A 14,957-nucleotide genomic window follows, 5' to 3' on the forward strand; every position below is an offset into this window, starting at 1 on the left:
GTTAAAAATCAGCAGTATGAAATTTTTTATAAAATTGTATCGTTTTATTTGTAGGCTAGAATATATATATATATATGTATATATTTGGCTAGAATAAAAGCCTAGATTTATAAGCACCATTATTTTTTGGAGAATGTGATTATAATGTGATTTTTTTCTATTACTTATCTGTGATTTATTTTTTCCAACGACCGTTTATTGCTTGTGGACTCAGTTGTTTGTAAGGAGTTATTTTGGTTCTCTCACTGGTGGGAGAGGTCAGTTTCCAGAGGCTCGCCTCCCTGCCCTCCTTGCCTCCAGGTTCTGAAATCTGCGGTAGTGCTGCGTAAGTGTCCAGCACGAACTTCAGGGTCCGCCAGGTCAGAGTTCCGTCTTGTAGGATCCCGGGCAGGTCTCTCTGTGTGCTGGTTTCCTCATCAGGAGAATGGAACTGATGATGCTCCCCCTGGAGGGCTGTGAAACATACGAGGGAAACCCCAGCGTAGTACTTGGCCTTCGCAGGGGCTCACTGGTCTTCCAGCCCCCGCTCAGCGTGATGCCTTCCTGGTACCCTGGAAACCAGCCCTCGAGGGGTCCGAGTGCCTCCTGATTGCCGAGCTCCAGCCCTCACATCATTGCAGAAGCTTATAAACACCTGCACACCGTGTGTGGGGTGTGTGTGTGTGTGTGTGTGTGTGTGTGTGTGTGTGGTGTGTGTGTGTGCGCATGCCCACACGTGCAGGTGAATCAGCGGTACTTCTGTACGTGTGTGTATGTGGTGTGCGTATGTGTGGTACAGTGTGTGTGTGTGGTGTGTGTGTGTGTGTGGTATGTGTGTGTATGTGTGCATGTGGTGTGCATGTGGCGTGTGTGGTGTGGCGTGTGCATGTGATGTGTGTGTGTGTGTGTGTGCATGTGCAGGCCCGTCAGCAGCACGTCTGCATGTAGCGCGATATTAAACGGAACCTGCGTCCCTGCGGATGAACCGGGACAGCTCGCTGCGGGGACTAGGATCTGTCACAAACGGGGGGTCGCACTAGTTGAGCAAACCTCTGGGTGAGCACGCTGCTTCCGTCCTTCCCTGCAGCGCGATTCCTGGTGGTGGCGGCCTCGGCCTGAAGCAGCCTGGCCCTACGCTGGAAACGTTGTCTTCCCGTGGCTCGGGAGCGGGAACGCAGCCCCTGGCTGAGTGTGAGTATCGTTTTTCCAGGGCGGGGGGAAGGGTTCAGCAGAGGGTGAGTCAGGGTTTTGCAAATTTATGTTTACGCTGATGGAACATGCAGGGCACACATGGGCAGAAGAGATTTGCACTCATGCAAAACAGGAGCCACGTGCTGTCATCTGTGTCCCCTCCCCTTCCTTGGTCGCCTCTGCAACCCCCCCTCTGGCTCCAGAATGCCTGCCCCAGCCCCTATTCTCGGCTTCTTTTTCTGGCAGTGGTTTTCAGACTTCAGTTTGCAAATGACCACCTGGGAAAGTTGGTTAAATGCAGATCCCTGGGCTTCCCCCACCAGCTTTTCGAATTCAGCAGCTCTGGGGTGGGGCCTGGGAAATGGCATTTTCACCGGACAGCTTAGGTCCGTTGGACCAGGAAGGCGCTGTGTATTAGTTTCAAAATATGAAGCCAGGGCTGCAAAATGGAAATTGCGATGCATATTTATATAACTTTATATAAGCTCCACTTCCGCAGTTACGTGGGAATTCTTTTTAATGGAGGAGCCAGGTGGGGTTACCATCTTGAGAGCTGTCTGTGGGGCCTGCAAAAGCCTTGGAGAAGCTCCAGCCCCCTGAGCCGGGCTCTGAGGCGTGAAGCCGAGATGATGCCGTGTTCCTAGCATTTTCCATCCAGAAGGACCCTTAGAAATGTTCTTCTTCGGTGTGCAGGTTTGACTGTCAGAGAAACCAAGGCCAGAGGGAGAAGGACTCGCCCTCGGCCACGCAAGCGTGTTCCAGAAGAGGCCACGTTAGAGCACAGCATTTACGGCTCGGTGTGTGTGCGCCAGGGTGCAGGGGCGCGTGACCTCGCTGCCCACGTCTCTCTGTCTCTCTGTCACTCTGACTTTTCTCCCCTTTGGTCCCTGTGTCCTCAAGCCACCCTGAGGCCCATCCTGGGGCCCTGAGTGGGGGGCAAGGGGCAGGCCGCAGGGGACTCCGTGTGGAAACTGCTCACTGACAGGCATCCCACGTGACGTGGCCAGGCTTTAGCATCATCCCCTGCAGAGAAAGAAGGGCTGAGTCCCCCGCTGGACCCTGAGGCCAAGGAGGTGGCCAGGCCTCTCTGCGCACGTGTCGCACTGGGTGCTGGGCAGCGAGGGTAGCAACAAATAAAGCTGACACCCCCTGCCCTCAGGGAACTTTGTGTCTCTGCTCCCCGATTCCTATCTGCTGAGCGCCGTCCCGTGAGCCTGACCCTCCGGCCAACGCTAACCTGAAGCAGACCTTCCAGTCGGGGAGACGGGCTAGAAGCAGGATGACCCATCCACACAGTTAGGGCCTTTCAGAGAGTTCCAAGGGCTGGGAAGGAAGCAAAACAAGATGAGGGGAAGGCGAGCGGCTGGGTGCAGGGCAGGCCCTGTGCTGGGGTGGCCCTGACTCCGCGTGGCCTTTCTCCCTGCACACCCACCGTCTCAGCAGCCCCCCTGACCTAGGAGGCCAGTGCACTATTGAGAAGTAGATGGTCTCTGGGTTGAGGGGCCTGTGGCCTGTGTGAGCTCCAATGCCCTTGTCATAGATGGCCACGTTAACGTCATGTCATCGCTGGCGTTTCCGGGCCCCAATTCTATACTAGGAACGCTGCGAGGGCTTCCGGGCGTCTTCTCCCTTAGTTGTCGCAGCGCTGCGATGAGGTTGGGGTGCCGTTGGGATCCCGGCGGTGTCTGGGCAAGGAACGTGAGGTACAGGAAGGTGTAACTTGCTCATGATCCCATAGCCCAGGAATGTGGAGCCAGAGTGCACGCCCGGGCCATCCGCCTCGAGAAGCCTCCTGCTTACCGCTGTGCCTTAAGGCCCCACGCCCGGCCACTTTCCTTTGCTGTCATTGTGGGCTGGGACAGCATGTGCTGTAGAGTCAGGCCCCCCCTTCCCGTCTGGGCGCCTCAACCCCTTTAGCCTTAAATTGCTGATCGGTAAAATGGGAATGGGGAGACCTGGCACCTCACAGGACCGATAAAAGGGCTAAAAGAAACGGTCATATTTGAAGATGTTGGGCACTCAGTAAATGTATTTTCAGTTCTTGCCGGTTGAATGTGAGTGAGCAAGAAATTACACGTGCCCTGGAAAGTAACACACCTGGGCCATTCCTTTTTCCAGACTCTCTGTCTCCTGCACGTTAGGGTTGCACTTGTTTGCCTGCGGTGACTAGTTCTGGCCAACGAGGACCGAGCAGAGGTGACGTGCAATTTCTGGCCTTCTGGAAATGCGCGCGAGCGCCCGTCCAGAGGTCCCTCCCTCTTCCGCCCCGGTGCCCTGCCGTGCCCCGCACAGGCCCGGTCGGGTCGGAGCTAGCCCTCTGCTTGGCCCACGTTAGACACAGAGCCTGAAGGAGCCATTAACTTCGGCTGCTTTAAGCCCCTGGACATCGAGGCTACGTGTTAGTGTAGTTTTAGCCTTGCTGCTCCTCATTGATGTGGCCTGCGGGGCAGAGACCGGAGTCACAGCCTGGATTGGCCGGGAGGGTCACGCTGGCAGGTGGGACATGGACGCCCTGGGAGCACACGCCTCCCCACTGACGGGGCTCTTCCTGCAGGCCGTCCTGACGGCGGCCCCCGCACTGATGTCCTCACAAGCTTCTCGCATCGGCCGCACAGCTTTACCCAGCTCTACGTTCTGTTTCCCAGCACAGACTCCCCTACCTGGCTTTCCGGGTCCTCAAACTTCGGGCCCTAACTCACCCTCCCTGGATTTCCAGATGTTTTCTTTCTGTTCTAGGTGCAAGGAGCTCCTCCCTGGCCGCTGAGTGTGCCGCCCACCTTCCCCGCTTCTGGCCTGGATCATAGGCCGCCGCCTCCTCCTTCTGGCCCCCGACCCCCCCATGCTGTGGTCTTCCTGAGCACTTCCTTTGCAGCCCGCAGGGACCTGCCCCGTGACCCCAGACCACCCAGTGCCCACACGCGATCAATCTTTGATTGTCTGGCTTTGTTATCTTTGCCTTCATTCCTCCCTGGTATCTGACATTCCTCGTGTTGGCGTCCTGACTCCCTAACTCGCCTCTACGGTCGAGGAGTGGCCTTGGTGTTGCAATCCCTCGGCCGGGCGTCGAGGCGATAACAGGCATTGGAGAAATAAGCGGTCCAAGCACTGGCTGGCGCGCCAGTGCGGGGCTGGGGAGTGGAAGGGGGAAACCAGCGCAGAGTCACTGAGGACCGCTCCCTCGCTTCCACAGTCCGGTCCACGCGCTGCTCCCGCTCCCAGGCCGGACTGGCCGTCCACAGCGAGCGCGGTCCAGGTGCACGTCCAGTCCCCGAAGCATTGCGCTTCGAATGCAGAGCGCCGTCGGAGCAGTGCGGCTCTGGGCAAGTCAGAGAAGCTCAGGCTGTCCAGGCGGGTGAGCCAGGCCTCACGTCCGCTTTGGGAGCTGTGCTTCCCAGGTGAAGCGAGGTTGCAGCCCATCTGGAAGAAAGTGTGCTGGGAACGAGCCCGGTGGGCAGACGCCTGCTCTGGGCAGAAAGCCCTGGGGGCTGGAGACACTCCCGGGGGTGAGCCGGAGCACCAGAGAGGGGTAAAAAAAAAGAAAACCCTAAAATGCCCAAATCCGGAGCCATTGTCCACCAACAACAAGTCTTGTTCCTGCACGTTTCCAGCTCCGTTCGTGTGGCGCGTGCCTGCGTCCCGTAGAGACACCTGCTCGGTGCATGGAGCACTTTTTAACTGCAGTTTTTCATGCAAGCATTCTCTTTGGTTATTCCCTTGCTTCGTCTTCTCTCCCGGAGGCCTGAGGCTGCCCCTGCCCCCCACCCCCACTGTCCCATTGCCCTCTCCACTCCTCAGGCTGGCCTGTGTGAAGGAGATCACTTTGCATGCAGAAGCCCTCTGTGAGCTCGTGAACAGACGGATCTCACTGGAAGGTAGAGCATCAGTGATCTCGGGGGACAGTCCACCTTCCCTGAGGCTCCAAGTGTGTCTGTGGCCTCCCACTCCCTGCCTGTTACCAGACGATAGAATGACGGGGTGGGGAGTTTATTCGAAGACCTGGCCCATGCCTCTGTCACAGGTGGCAGCATAAATGGATCTTTTGGAAAAAAACTATCTGTCAGAATAGATATCAAAGCATCATGTTGGGGTGCCTGGGTGGCACAGCAGTTAAGCGTCTGCCTTCAGCTCAGGGCATGATCCCGGCGTTATGGGATCGAGCCCCACATCAGGCTTCTCCGCTATGAGCCTGCTTCTTCCTCTCCCACTCCCCTGCTTGTGTTCCCTCTCTCGCTGGCTGTCTCTATCTCTGTCGAATAAATAAAAATAAAATCTTAAAAAAAAAAAAGCATCACGTTGACCTCGTATCCCTGTTCAGGGAACGTATTTCAGAGACACGCTCCAGGAGGGAAGGCGCTGGTTTGCAGGGAGGCGGTTCTCTGTTGCTGGGCACAGGTAGGAGCAAAACTGGAAACAAAGTGGCATCCAGGGATATGTGGTACTCGGGCGCCACTGACTCTTCCCCAGGCATCTGAGGGATGGGGAGGAAATGTTCACTTTGAGGAGAGCAGTGACAGTCCGTGGTGTGATAGTCACCTACAGCAATGGGTCCTTCCTGGATTACGGAAGTTACAGAAAGAGAGTGGCTCTTTGTTGGAAAAATGAAGATTTGCCTATACTTGGTGGTGTAACAGGCAAGTTATCACACTTTCTTCCTCTCGTCTCTTCTCTTTTTGGTAACCTAGCTTATCTAGTTAAAAATGGATTCACTGCCACGACAGGAAAGAAAAAGAAATACCTGTGTGGATTTGTAGGGCCCCGGGTGTCCAGGAGTGAGCACGTAAAGACAGCCTGAAATGCCCCCTCCCTCAGGCTTGTGCCCAGGACAGCACGGACGCCCTGCGGTGAGTGGCGGGCACTGCTCCCAGGTCTGAAGGCCCCGCGTGTCGCACCCAGTGAGGGCGAGGTGTGCCGCCGAGCGCCCGGCACAGTGCCTGGTACAAGCCTGAGCTCCCTGGGGGATATGCTCCCTTCCTCCCAAGTGTGCCCGACAGTGTTGCTTGTCATTGTGCTTTTAGTCCTGCCCTCCTCATGTCTCATCGCAACCTCGTCCTAAAGGCACCAGCTGGGTAATGTCATAGTCCCCATTTTACAGACGAGAAAGCTGAGTCCTCGGTTGCCATCCAGTTGCTGCATTCCAAACTGGGGATCTGCACAGGTCTCCTCTGTAGGACCGGCCTCTTTTTGTATCTGCTTTTGCAGTGGGGAAACTGAGGCTGTAAGTTTTCTGCCAGAGGGCCCACAGCCAGTAAGAATCAATCATGGGAACGTGGATAGCTGGGTTTTCTGACTCCAAATCTGGTTGCATTTTTCCTTTTGAATTGTTATGAACGCCTCCTCTGTTCCAGGCACGTTATCTCTGGCCTCTGCAAGACCCCTGTCTTTCTTCTTGCTGTGTTCTGCCCGTTCTGTTCCCTTCGCTCCTCATCGGCATCCACTCCGGAGCGTTTGCCGTGTGCCGCACAGGGGGACCCACTCTAGGGCCATGATTGGGTATCTTTTAATTTAGACAAATGGGGTTCTGTTAGAGATCTCCTCCTCGTTCTGTACACATAGCTCGTCCAAGGGCTGCATCTGGCCTTCCCTTGCCGTCGGGCCTGCCCTGTTCCCTCCTCTTGCCCCTGGAGATGGACGCTAGGGAAGCCCAGCCAAGCTCTGTGGTGACAGCTCGCACCTGTGCCCACGGGGACTGTGGGAGAGTTTCTCTGGTACGGACTCTGGGTGGGGATGGATGGATGAGTCACTGGGTATGCTCATATTTAATTTCACAAGTACTGCCAGATTATTTTCCAGAATGACTGTACCAGTGTGCACATCTACAGCGGCGCAGTGTGCTGGGGTTTCTGTTTCCCCGTATCCTCCCCAGCACCTGCTGTTATCAGATGTCTCAGAACATCTGCATTTGATAGCCCGAGCGCGTCAGCACATCGGATTAGCATCTCTGGGATGCTCTTCAGTGCTGCAGACTTCACCTTATCACAGCATTTCACGCGGGAAGAACGTCCACAGGGAAAAGGGGTTCCTCTTACTGCCACTCTCTTATCTTCACTTCGGGAACAAAATTTCCCCAGAAATCCCCGGTAGACTTCCCCTTCTGTCTCACTGGCCCGGTGGGGCTGGGAGTCCTCCCTAGGCCCGTCCCTGATGGAGCCAACAGGATCGCCACGGCCTCTGTGTGCCTCTTCCAAGTACGTGAACAGAACTGGGAATAGCTGAATAAGGAGGACGAAAGCAGCGGCTGACTGGTCGTTCAGCCCCCAGTGGACTCTTCTTCCACACCAGATCTTGAATTTTGCCAGGGTTTTGAGTCCTGCTGCCTCTTCTGGACAAAGACTCATTCCCCCAACTCTGTGCAGTTAGCCAGTTAGAGAGACTTCCTAAAGCCGTGAGTCAGCCAGCACATGGCCATTGCTTTGGGGATTCGATCCGTCCAACTCACTTTGGAATGTGCCGTTCTTCTTGCCAAGTGGACGTCAGACCTGTTCCTGTCCTAGCTGCCCCAACTTAGGTTTCTGTGTGCGCTCCCCTTGGAAGAGGTCGGTACGGAGATTGCAGGGCAGACACCAAAGGTCCTGCCTACGCCCTGCTTCCGAGGCCACACGCCGGCTGAAGGCAGGTGGGGGGAACACCTGGCAGGGAACAGGACCACTGTAGGCAGCAGCTTCTCATCAGCCACGTGCGCACTGTACTAACCCTTGTGTTTCTGCCTCACCAAAGAAATTAATTTCTGAATGATACCTAATAGTTATAATTTACTGAGTGCTCACTCTGGGTCAGATGACCCGGTAAGCATTTTAATCGTGTGACCTCACAGAGCCCTCCTGACAGCCCCGTGAGAGCATTTCTGTAAGGTGAAAGCCCAGGCTCCACAGGCCATCTGTAGAATGCCGGTTGACATTTGTCAGCTGTGTGACCTTCAGCAAGTTACTTTACCTCTCTGTGCCTCAGCTTTCTCATTCGTACGCAGAGAATAGTAATCGTATGTTACGAGTCCTGGATGAGTTAGGAAATACAAAGTGCTTACTTAGAATAACCCTGGCAGGTGGGCACGTAGAGCTCACATTTGATAAACATTAGCTGGTACTGTTGCCATTTCTAAAAATGAAGAAACCAGAGCATCAGAGAGATCAGCTTTCCAAATGTCAGAGAGTGATGAGTAGCAAGGACAGAGGGTTTGTTTTTTTTTAAGGACACAGTTTGACCGAGGAGTTTCTGACTTGACAGCTGGCCTTTTATCGGTCCAATGATACGTCATCAGTAGTAGCTCCATGGCTCATCGGAACATTGCCATTACTCTCCTTATCAGTAGAATAAATTTCCACCCGAAGACCCAGGGATGCTTTTTGTAAAGAAACAGTCACCAAAAGAAAAAAGAAAGAAAGAAAAAAAAGAAACCGTGTCTAATCACCAACCTTAAAGATAGAGTGTAATGCTTCCAGCAGTGGGTGGATGGGCGGGTCATTGCTGGAAGGTGGCTGGGGAGACAGGGGTACAGGGACATGAGAGAAGCCGGTGCCCTGGGACAGCAAAGGGATAACGTTGAGTTCCTGGTTCTACCGCAAAACCTTACTGGGCCTCAGTCTCCCCATCTTTAAATCCGGTTTCTATTCTCTCTCCTCCCAGGAAGGGTTTAGGAAGTGCTTTATAAACGGAGCGTAATCAGTGCTGCTTCTTCCAGAATTAGGATTTGACACCTCCTGTTTTCATCTCATATCTCCATTCTCAACATATACACATTCACAGGAAATGTAAGCATAGTATCCTCCAACTCCATTTAGTCATGGGAAGTCTCTGGAAACCAGGGCTTGAAAATCTTCTCGAAGACATTTGTCCTTGTCTAACTAAGCCAAAGGAACTGGAGTTGGGAGCCGCTAGGATTTGGGGAGGGTGGGGTGGCTCTAGTGTCAGTTGGTTTGGGGAAGCAAATGAACAAGGTGGCTCTCGCCACCCAGGACGTGCCCTTGCCAGATTTCTCCACGTGAGCATTTTCATCCATAGGTGTGCTGGGTGTGAGGGACCAAGCTACTCAGTCTGAACAAAGGATCACAGGCTCAGCAGTGTGACTTTAAGCAGAAAAGATGGCTTCGTGGCCTGAATATCCCAGGAGGAGTTTGAAACCTAACCCTGAATGTATAACAGGAGACTCAACTGTCTTTTATTTTATTATGATTTTTTAAAATTCAACGTTCCTCCCTCTCTTTCCTTCTTCCTTCTCTTCTTTCTTCTCTTCTTCCTCAATTTCCAGTTCCCCAGCCCATAGGTCTCCCTTCCCGGAACCAGTCAATGTCAAGAGTCCCATCTGTGATTTTAGATGGTCTGCACATTGATGGCAAAATCCCCGTGTGTGAATACCATTTCTTTCTCTGCGGGTCAGGTCGTTGTGTCTTAGAGCACATGAGCACTGTGATTTAGGCCACAATCAGGGAAAAGAGGGCAGTCTGCCGTCCGTCCCATTTCTCCTGAGTTTCTAACACCATTCCCACTTGCCACCTATTAGCTGCTGCCGTTGTCCTCTCTGCGCTCGGGGCCTATTCCTGGGCACACGTGATGACATGGGGACATCTGTGACGACATGACTGTGTATCCCAGTGTGGTCCGTCCCCACTGGTGGAGAATCCCTCGGTTTCAGGAGGTCCTGGGCTCTGCCTTGATTTCCTTCTCTGTAGGCAGGAAGCAGGAAGACTGGAAGACAATTTGGGATGGTCTCCAGAAATGTGCCTGCCACAGGTGGCCCTCTGGGGACCCTGCTTCTCCCCCAGGCGCAGCTTTTAGACCACGTTCTGTTGACTCGGTCACCTGGTGCAGAACCATGCACCTGAAAGATGGCCAAAGCCGTTGTTCCTCAAATTTGATCTCCAGGGAACCCTTGTTAAATGCAGATTCTCACTCAGTGAATCTGTGTGGGGCTGACATCCTGCACTAATCATGGTGGGCTCCCAGGTGCTGCTGATGCCGCTGGCCCACACACTGACCCGTTTGGAATAGCAAGGAAGCACCGCATCCTCCTTCCAGCCCTGTTCACACCCCATGCAGTACCAGATACTGTCTAGAGCCCTACACTGCATGGATTCCGGCTCTGTCACTGGGTAGCTGTTAATTGTGACATTATCACCTTTCCTCTTCCTGACTGTCCAGAGGGTGTGTATTTTTTTTTTTTTTTTTTTTTAGGTGAGAGAACTGCTCAGTGATGTTAAGTAACTCAGCAGCCGTCACACAGCTGAGGGACACACAGGAACGTCCCAAGTGGCGAAGGTCATTTTCCATCACTGCCATCCTCCACGAGCCTGTGTCTGGAATGGGACTCGTCTTGTGCTGATGAGCAGATTGGATGGCGAGTGTCATTTTCTCTTCTCTCCCTGTCTTTATCTTGGAGATTTTCATCCTGGCTTCTTATTTTCAGGAGACTGGAAAACACTTGACAGAGGTAATATGGACCCAGAGAGAACTGAATCCTTGTGCCCAGTGACTAGAAGATGCATGAACCTGGAAAAAGGAGCCTAGAAGATCGCCATGTTTCCCCCACATAGGAGAACACTCACCCCTTCCCGCCCCTCGCCCGTAACACATGAAACATTTAGCAGTGATCGATCACTACTGAGGTATCTTCATTTAATGTGGTTTTGACAGAACAGTTGGTCTGGAAATTTTATTTTCAATTAAACTTCCTTGTTGAACTGCTTTGGTTGTGAAAGGATTCCATTAGGATGGGTAATTATATAGCAGTTGCTACAAGGAGATATTTGCAGTCAGTTTCCGCTCTTAGGTGATTCAAATCAAATGCTTTTTCTTTTCCTCCCTGGAGCTGTGTGCGACCCTCTTCCTCATACTATAGGCTTCTCATGAGTTATTTTGGGAAATCCAAATCGAAACAGCAATTTTGGCGGAGGCCATTTCTAGCCTAGCAGAGTAAGCCATACGTACCGATAAACACCGCCAAAGAGTCAGTGCCTTTAAGAAGCACCGAGACCATCTCCCTCTGTGGGGGTTAAATTCTTGGGGACCACAGACTGTCCTTTGTATCATCATATATTCCTTTGTGAACTCTAACTAAAGTCAAAGACAATTGAAATTCCTTTAAAATTACCAAAGTTTTGGGGCGCCTGGGTGGTTCCCTTGGTTGAGTGTCCGACACTTGGTTTCGGTTCAGGTCATGATCTCAGGGTCATGGGATTGAGCCCCTCATGAGGCTCCACACTTAGCCCTGAGTCTGCTTGGGATTCTCCCTCACCCTTTCCCGCTGCCCCTCCCCCTGTTCACGGGCTCTCTCTCTCTTTCTCTCTCTAAAATAAAAATAAATAAAATCTCAAAAAATATATATATATATATAGAAAAAATAAAATTTTCAAAGTTTTGTCCATTTGCAAACTATTGTCATTGCCCTTTTGTTCAAGATGGCAGGACTTGACGGAATTTTACTGGGGACTGCTTTGGTCTCTGGATCGCCCATGCAACATAGAAATCCCTTTATTTTCCCACTCTGTACTGTTGCCTTCCTTCCCCAGAACACACGTAACCTACCTCATTACGTGAACCAAGCAGACAAACCTTCCTCTCACCCAGAAGCAGTCAGTGCTCAAAGAGTAGGATGGATACATAGATGAATGAGTAAAATCCATTTTTCTCTTTTTAAAAAAAAATCAGCCATTTATTATACAAATAGTAAGCGAATGTTTTCACCTTGAAAAAATAAAACTTTCCAAATAAAGCTAAAGTTCTTTTTAATCATTGGGTCCGTATCGTTGTTTGTTCATCAGCTCTGCTTGGGTTATTACTTTGGAACACATCCTCGTAGACCTTTCTGATGTACTCACGTGTGTTCACGCACACGCGGCACTGTTTTTGCACACCTTGATAAACTGATTACTTGCCTTTTCCCACTCAGCGATATATCCAGGAGTGCTATCCATGTCAGCTGGCTTATCCTTTTAACTTCCACTTAGTTTTAATACATTGCGTGGATATACCTTTTAGTCGATCAAATACATAAATTCTTTGTTCTCATGCTCCTTGTAGTTCAGGATTCCTTCTCGTGTACATGTTAAGAAACTAACCATGTCCGCTGCTAACTTTGGTAGTTACAGCACGTTTCATGAAAATCAGCCAGCTGCCTTGGAGATTATGCCAAACCAGTGGACAGAATCCTGTGAGATGCTAAGGATTGATGGAGGGACCTGAATTCCCTTGTCTGCAGAAGCAAGGGAGGTGCGCTGTGCACGGGGAATTCCGCAGGTCTGCATAGAGCGTGGTGTTAGCTACGGTGTTAGCTCTGCTCAGAGCCAGCTGCATTTCCCTGGGCAGGTCATTTCCTCTCCGTGGACCTTTATTTTCTCATCTGCACAATGGACTCTTGAGCCTTTTCTGGCTATTGGACTCTGAATAGTAGGATAACACAATGCCCCAGGTTTCTTACACAGAAGGTACTAGCTTACTCTTCACTATGTGTCCAGATGGGAGAGGGGCAATTTTAGAATACATTTTAAATTTCATTTTAATTAATTAAGTATATTTTGTTATATTTTAATTAAAACATATTTTTAAAAATTTTTTAAAGATTACTTATTTATTTGAGAGAGAGACTGAGCACAGGAGCCAGGGGGTGGGGGCAGAGGGAGAAGCAGACTCCCCGCTGAGCCGGGAGCCTGACTTGAGACCCTGGGATCATGACCCAAGCTGGAAGCAGACGCTTAACCAACTGAGCCACCCAGGCGCCCCAAAATATATTTTAAAATTGTTAAATAGAGATGGAGCCCAGAGCTTTTAGCTGGGTAGAAGTCACAAAGTCCAGAATGTACTGCCTTTGGCTCTTACTCTCTCATTACTTTATTATCCAATTAAAATGTATATATATACTTTTTCCTTTGCTCTGTGCCATCTCTTTGTTCTGAGCAAGGCTGTGTGGTTTTGGGGGAAGAGGTCCCGGGCCCCCCAGTTCTCCCTGCAGGCTTATCTAGTTCCAGCTGTGTGATTGCTAACCTTCTCTGGATTTCGATCTGTTAATAATACGATTTCAAAGTAGCCAAACGTCTGCTTAAAAAAAAAAAAAAGTTGAAAACCACACTCACTTGTGTTTCATCTGGCATTTCTGAGCCTCGTCACCTGCTGATAGCTCATCTTGTGAATTGATGGGACACCTTAAAAGGCCACCAAAACCCCTGAAATCACCTTCTTTCACATGAGAAGTGTGCAGCTGGCCCAGCCCCTGGTGAAGACCTTCAGTGGGTTCCCAGAGAGGCCCAGAGAAGTTTCTGCGCAGCCATGATTCATAGGTAGACTTTCCCCCTCCCCTGAGCCCCGAAGCTCGTGTTGATGTGTATCCCCTACTTTGAGACGCAGGACCACATGGGTCACGGGGTGATTCACACACAGGCCGGGTTTCCCTCGGGGTCCCAGTCAGGTTTTCCCACATGGGGCGAGAATTCTGGCCCCTGGCCTTGGCATTACACATTGGTCTTGAGGTAGTGTGATCGGGCAGGTGAAAGGTTGTGGTCAGTGGGTGTGAAAACTGCGTGGGTGCTGGAGCCCCACCTGTTCTCTGGGTTCCATTTTCCCTGCTCCCCACACTTTTTCACCCTCCTGTGAGCTGCTGTTTCTGAACATCCCTTGGGGTCCGTGTCCCCTGGTTGAGCAGGTCTGTATGGACTGAGGCCAGTTTGGGGAGCCCTTCCACCGCAAGCTCCTGGGGCTGGGAACAGCACCTCTCCCCACCTCAGCTTCCTGCCCTGCTCCATCTTGAAAGATGAAATGAGACCCTCAGCAGGTGCTCAACCCAAGCTACCTTCTTTCCCCTTTCCTTGGCTCTGAGTCTGTAACACTTTCCAAAAGCCTACCATAAATACTGTTCACACGGACCAAAATGAAACAAACAGAACGCCATCAGCACGATACATAGCTTCACTTCCTGGGAAAAGGGACTGATGGGTCCTATTCATTCACCAACCCTCACTCATGGCGAATTTTTCAGCAGGTGTCTTCCCCATCCCACCCCCGCCCCCCATTTCAATAAAATACTTACACCCCTGCTTTGCCTTTTTACAGATAAATGCAGAGCAAGTCACACTGTCTCTCCCTATACTTGACCCTCCTCTAAGTGGTCAATAGAGTTTTAATTCACAGTCTGGAAACTTTAAGAATGAGTCAACCTGACCTATGATTCACAGATAACTTGATCTGAAATGCTTGATGTTGTGGGGGTGGGGTGGGAGGTAGACTCAGAAATAAACTTCCTGACCCTAAAAGTTAGCATAAGTGAAGAAGCATGGGGTGCAGGGAGTTGGGGGAAGGGGGTAGTTTTCATCTTGTAGCTTGTAGGGATGGTTCCTGCCCTTGGGGAGGACTTAGGGTGACCACAGAGCTCAAGGTTATGCCTGTCTTTATACAGGTAGTGTGCTTTTCCACCATTAAAAGTATTGCAGTGTGGAAACATGGGGTTCTGGGGAGACTGGACTGGAAGTTCTTAAGTAAAGGTCAGAGGTGTTACTTTATTTATATGTGCACCCCCAGTGCCTGGCCTCTAGTAAACAGTAAATATAGCCTTGCTGGGTAGGTGAGTGAGTGAGTGAGTAACATTCTTAACTGACTGTACTGTGTTCTCAATAGTATCTTTTCAACCAAGCCAGAGCTTCAGATGCTAATTGCTTTGGTGGAATGTATGCAGCAGGAGCTGTGTAGCCTTGTGACTTTCAGTGAATTCCCCAGATGACCTTCAAGTTATCCAAGTACGAAGAACACCGACTTCCCCGCCGAAACCGCCAAGCAATTGTGGTGGAACTGAAGCTGGTGCTTTGATTAGT

The 14,957-nt window shown here is 51.3% G+C and overlaps 1 protein-coding gene across 1 annotated transcript in view; it reads left to right on the top strand.

The window, feature by feature from the left end:
- LOC113252724 (uncharacterized) overlaps nucleotides 1-3,892 on the top strand; it is a 217,626-nt gene extending 213,734 nt beyond the window's left edge. The window contains exons 5-6 of the mRNA XM_057307800.1: nucleotides 1,067-1,170; nucleotides 1,864-3,892. Of these exons, the coding sequence (XP_057163783.1) occupies nucleotides 1,067-1,170; nucleotides 1,864-2,099 (340 nt within the window). The 3' untranslated portion in view covers nucleotides 2,100-3,892. The remainder of the gene's footprint in view (nucleotides 1-1,066; nucleotides 1,171-1,863) is intronic.
- The last annotated feature ends 11,065 nt before the right edge of the window (nucleotides 3,893-14,957 follow it).

The sequence above is a fragment of the Ursus arctos genome, unplaced genomic scaffold (assembly GCF_023065955.2).
Source record: "Ursus arctos isolate Adak ecotype North America unplaced genomic scaffold, UrsArc2.0 scaffold_6, whole genome shotgun sequence".
Taxonomy (NCBI): domain Eukaryota; kingdom Metazoa; phylum Chordata; class Mammalia; order Carnivora; family Ursidae; genus Ursus; species Ursus arctos.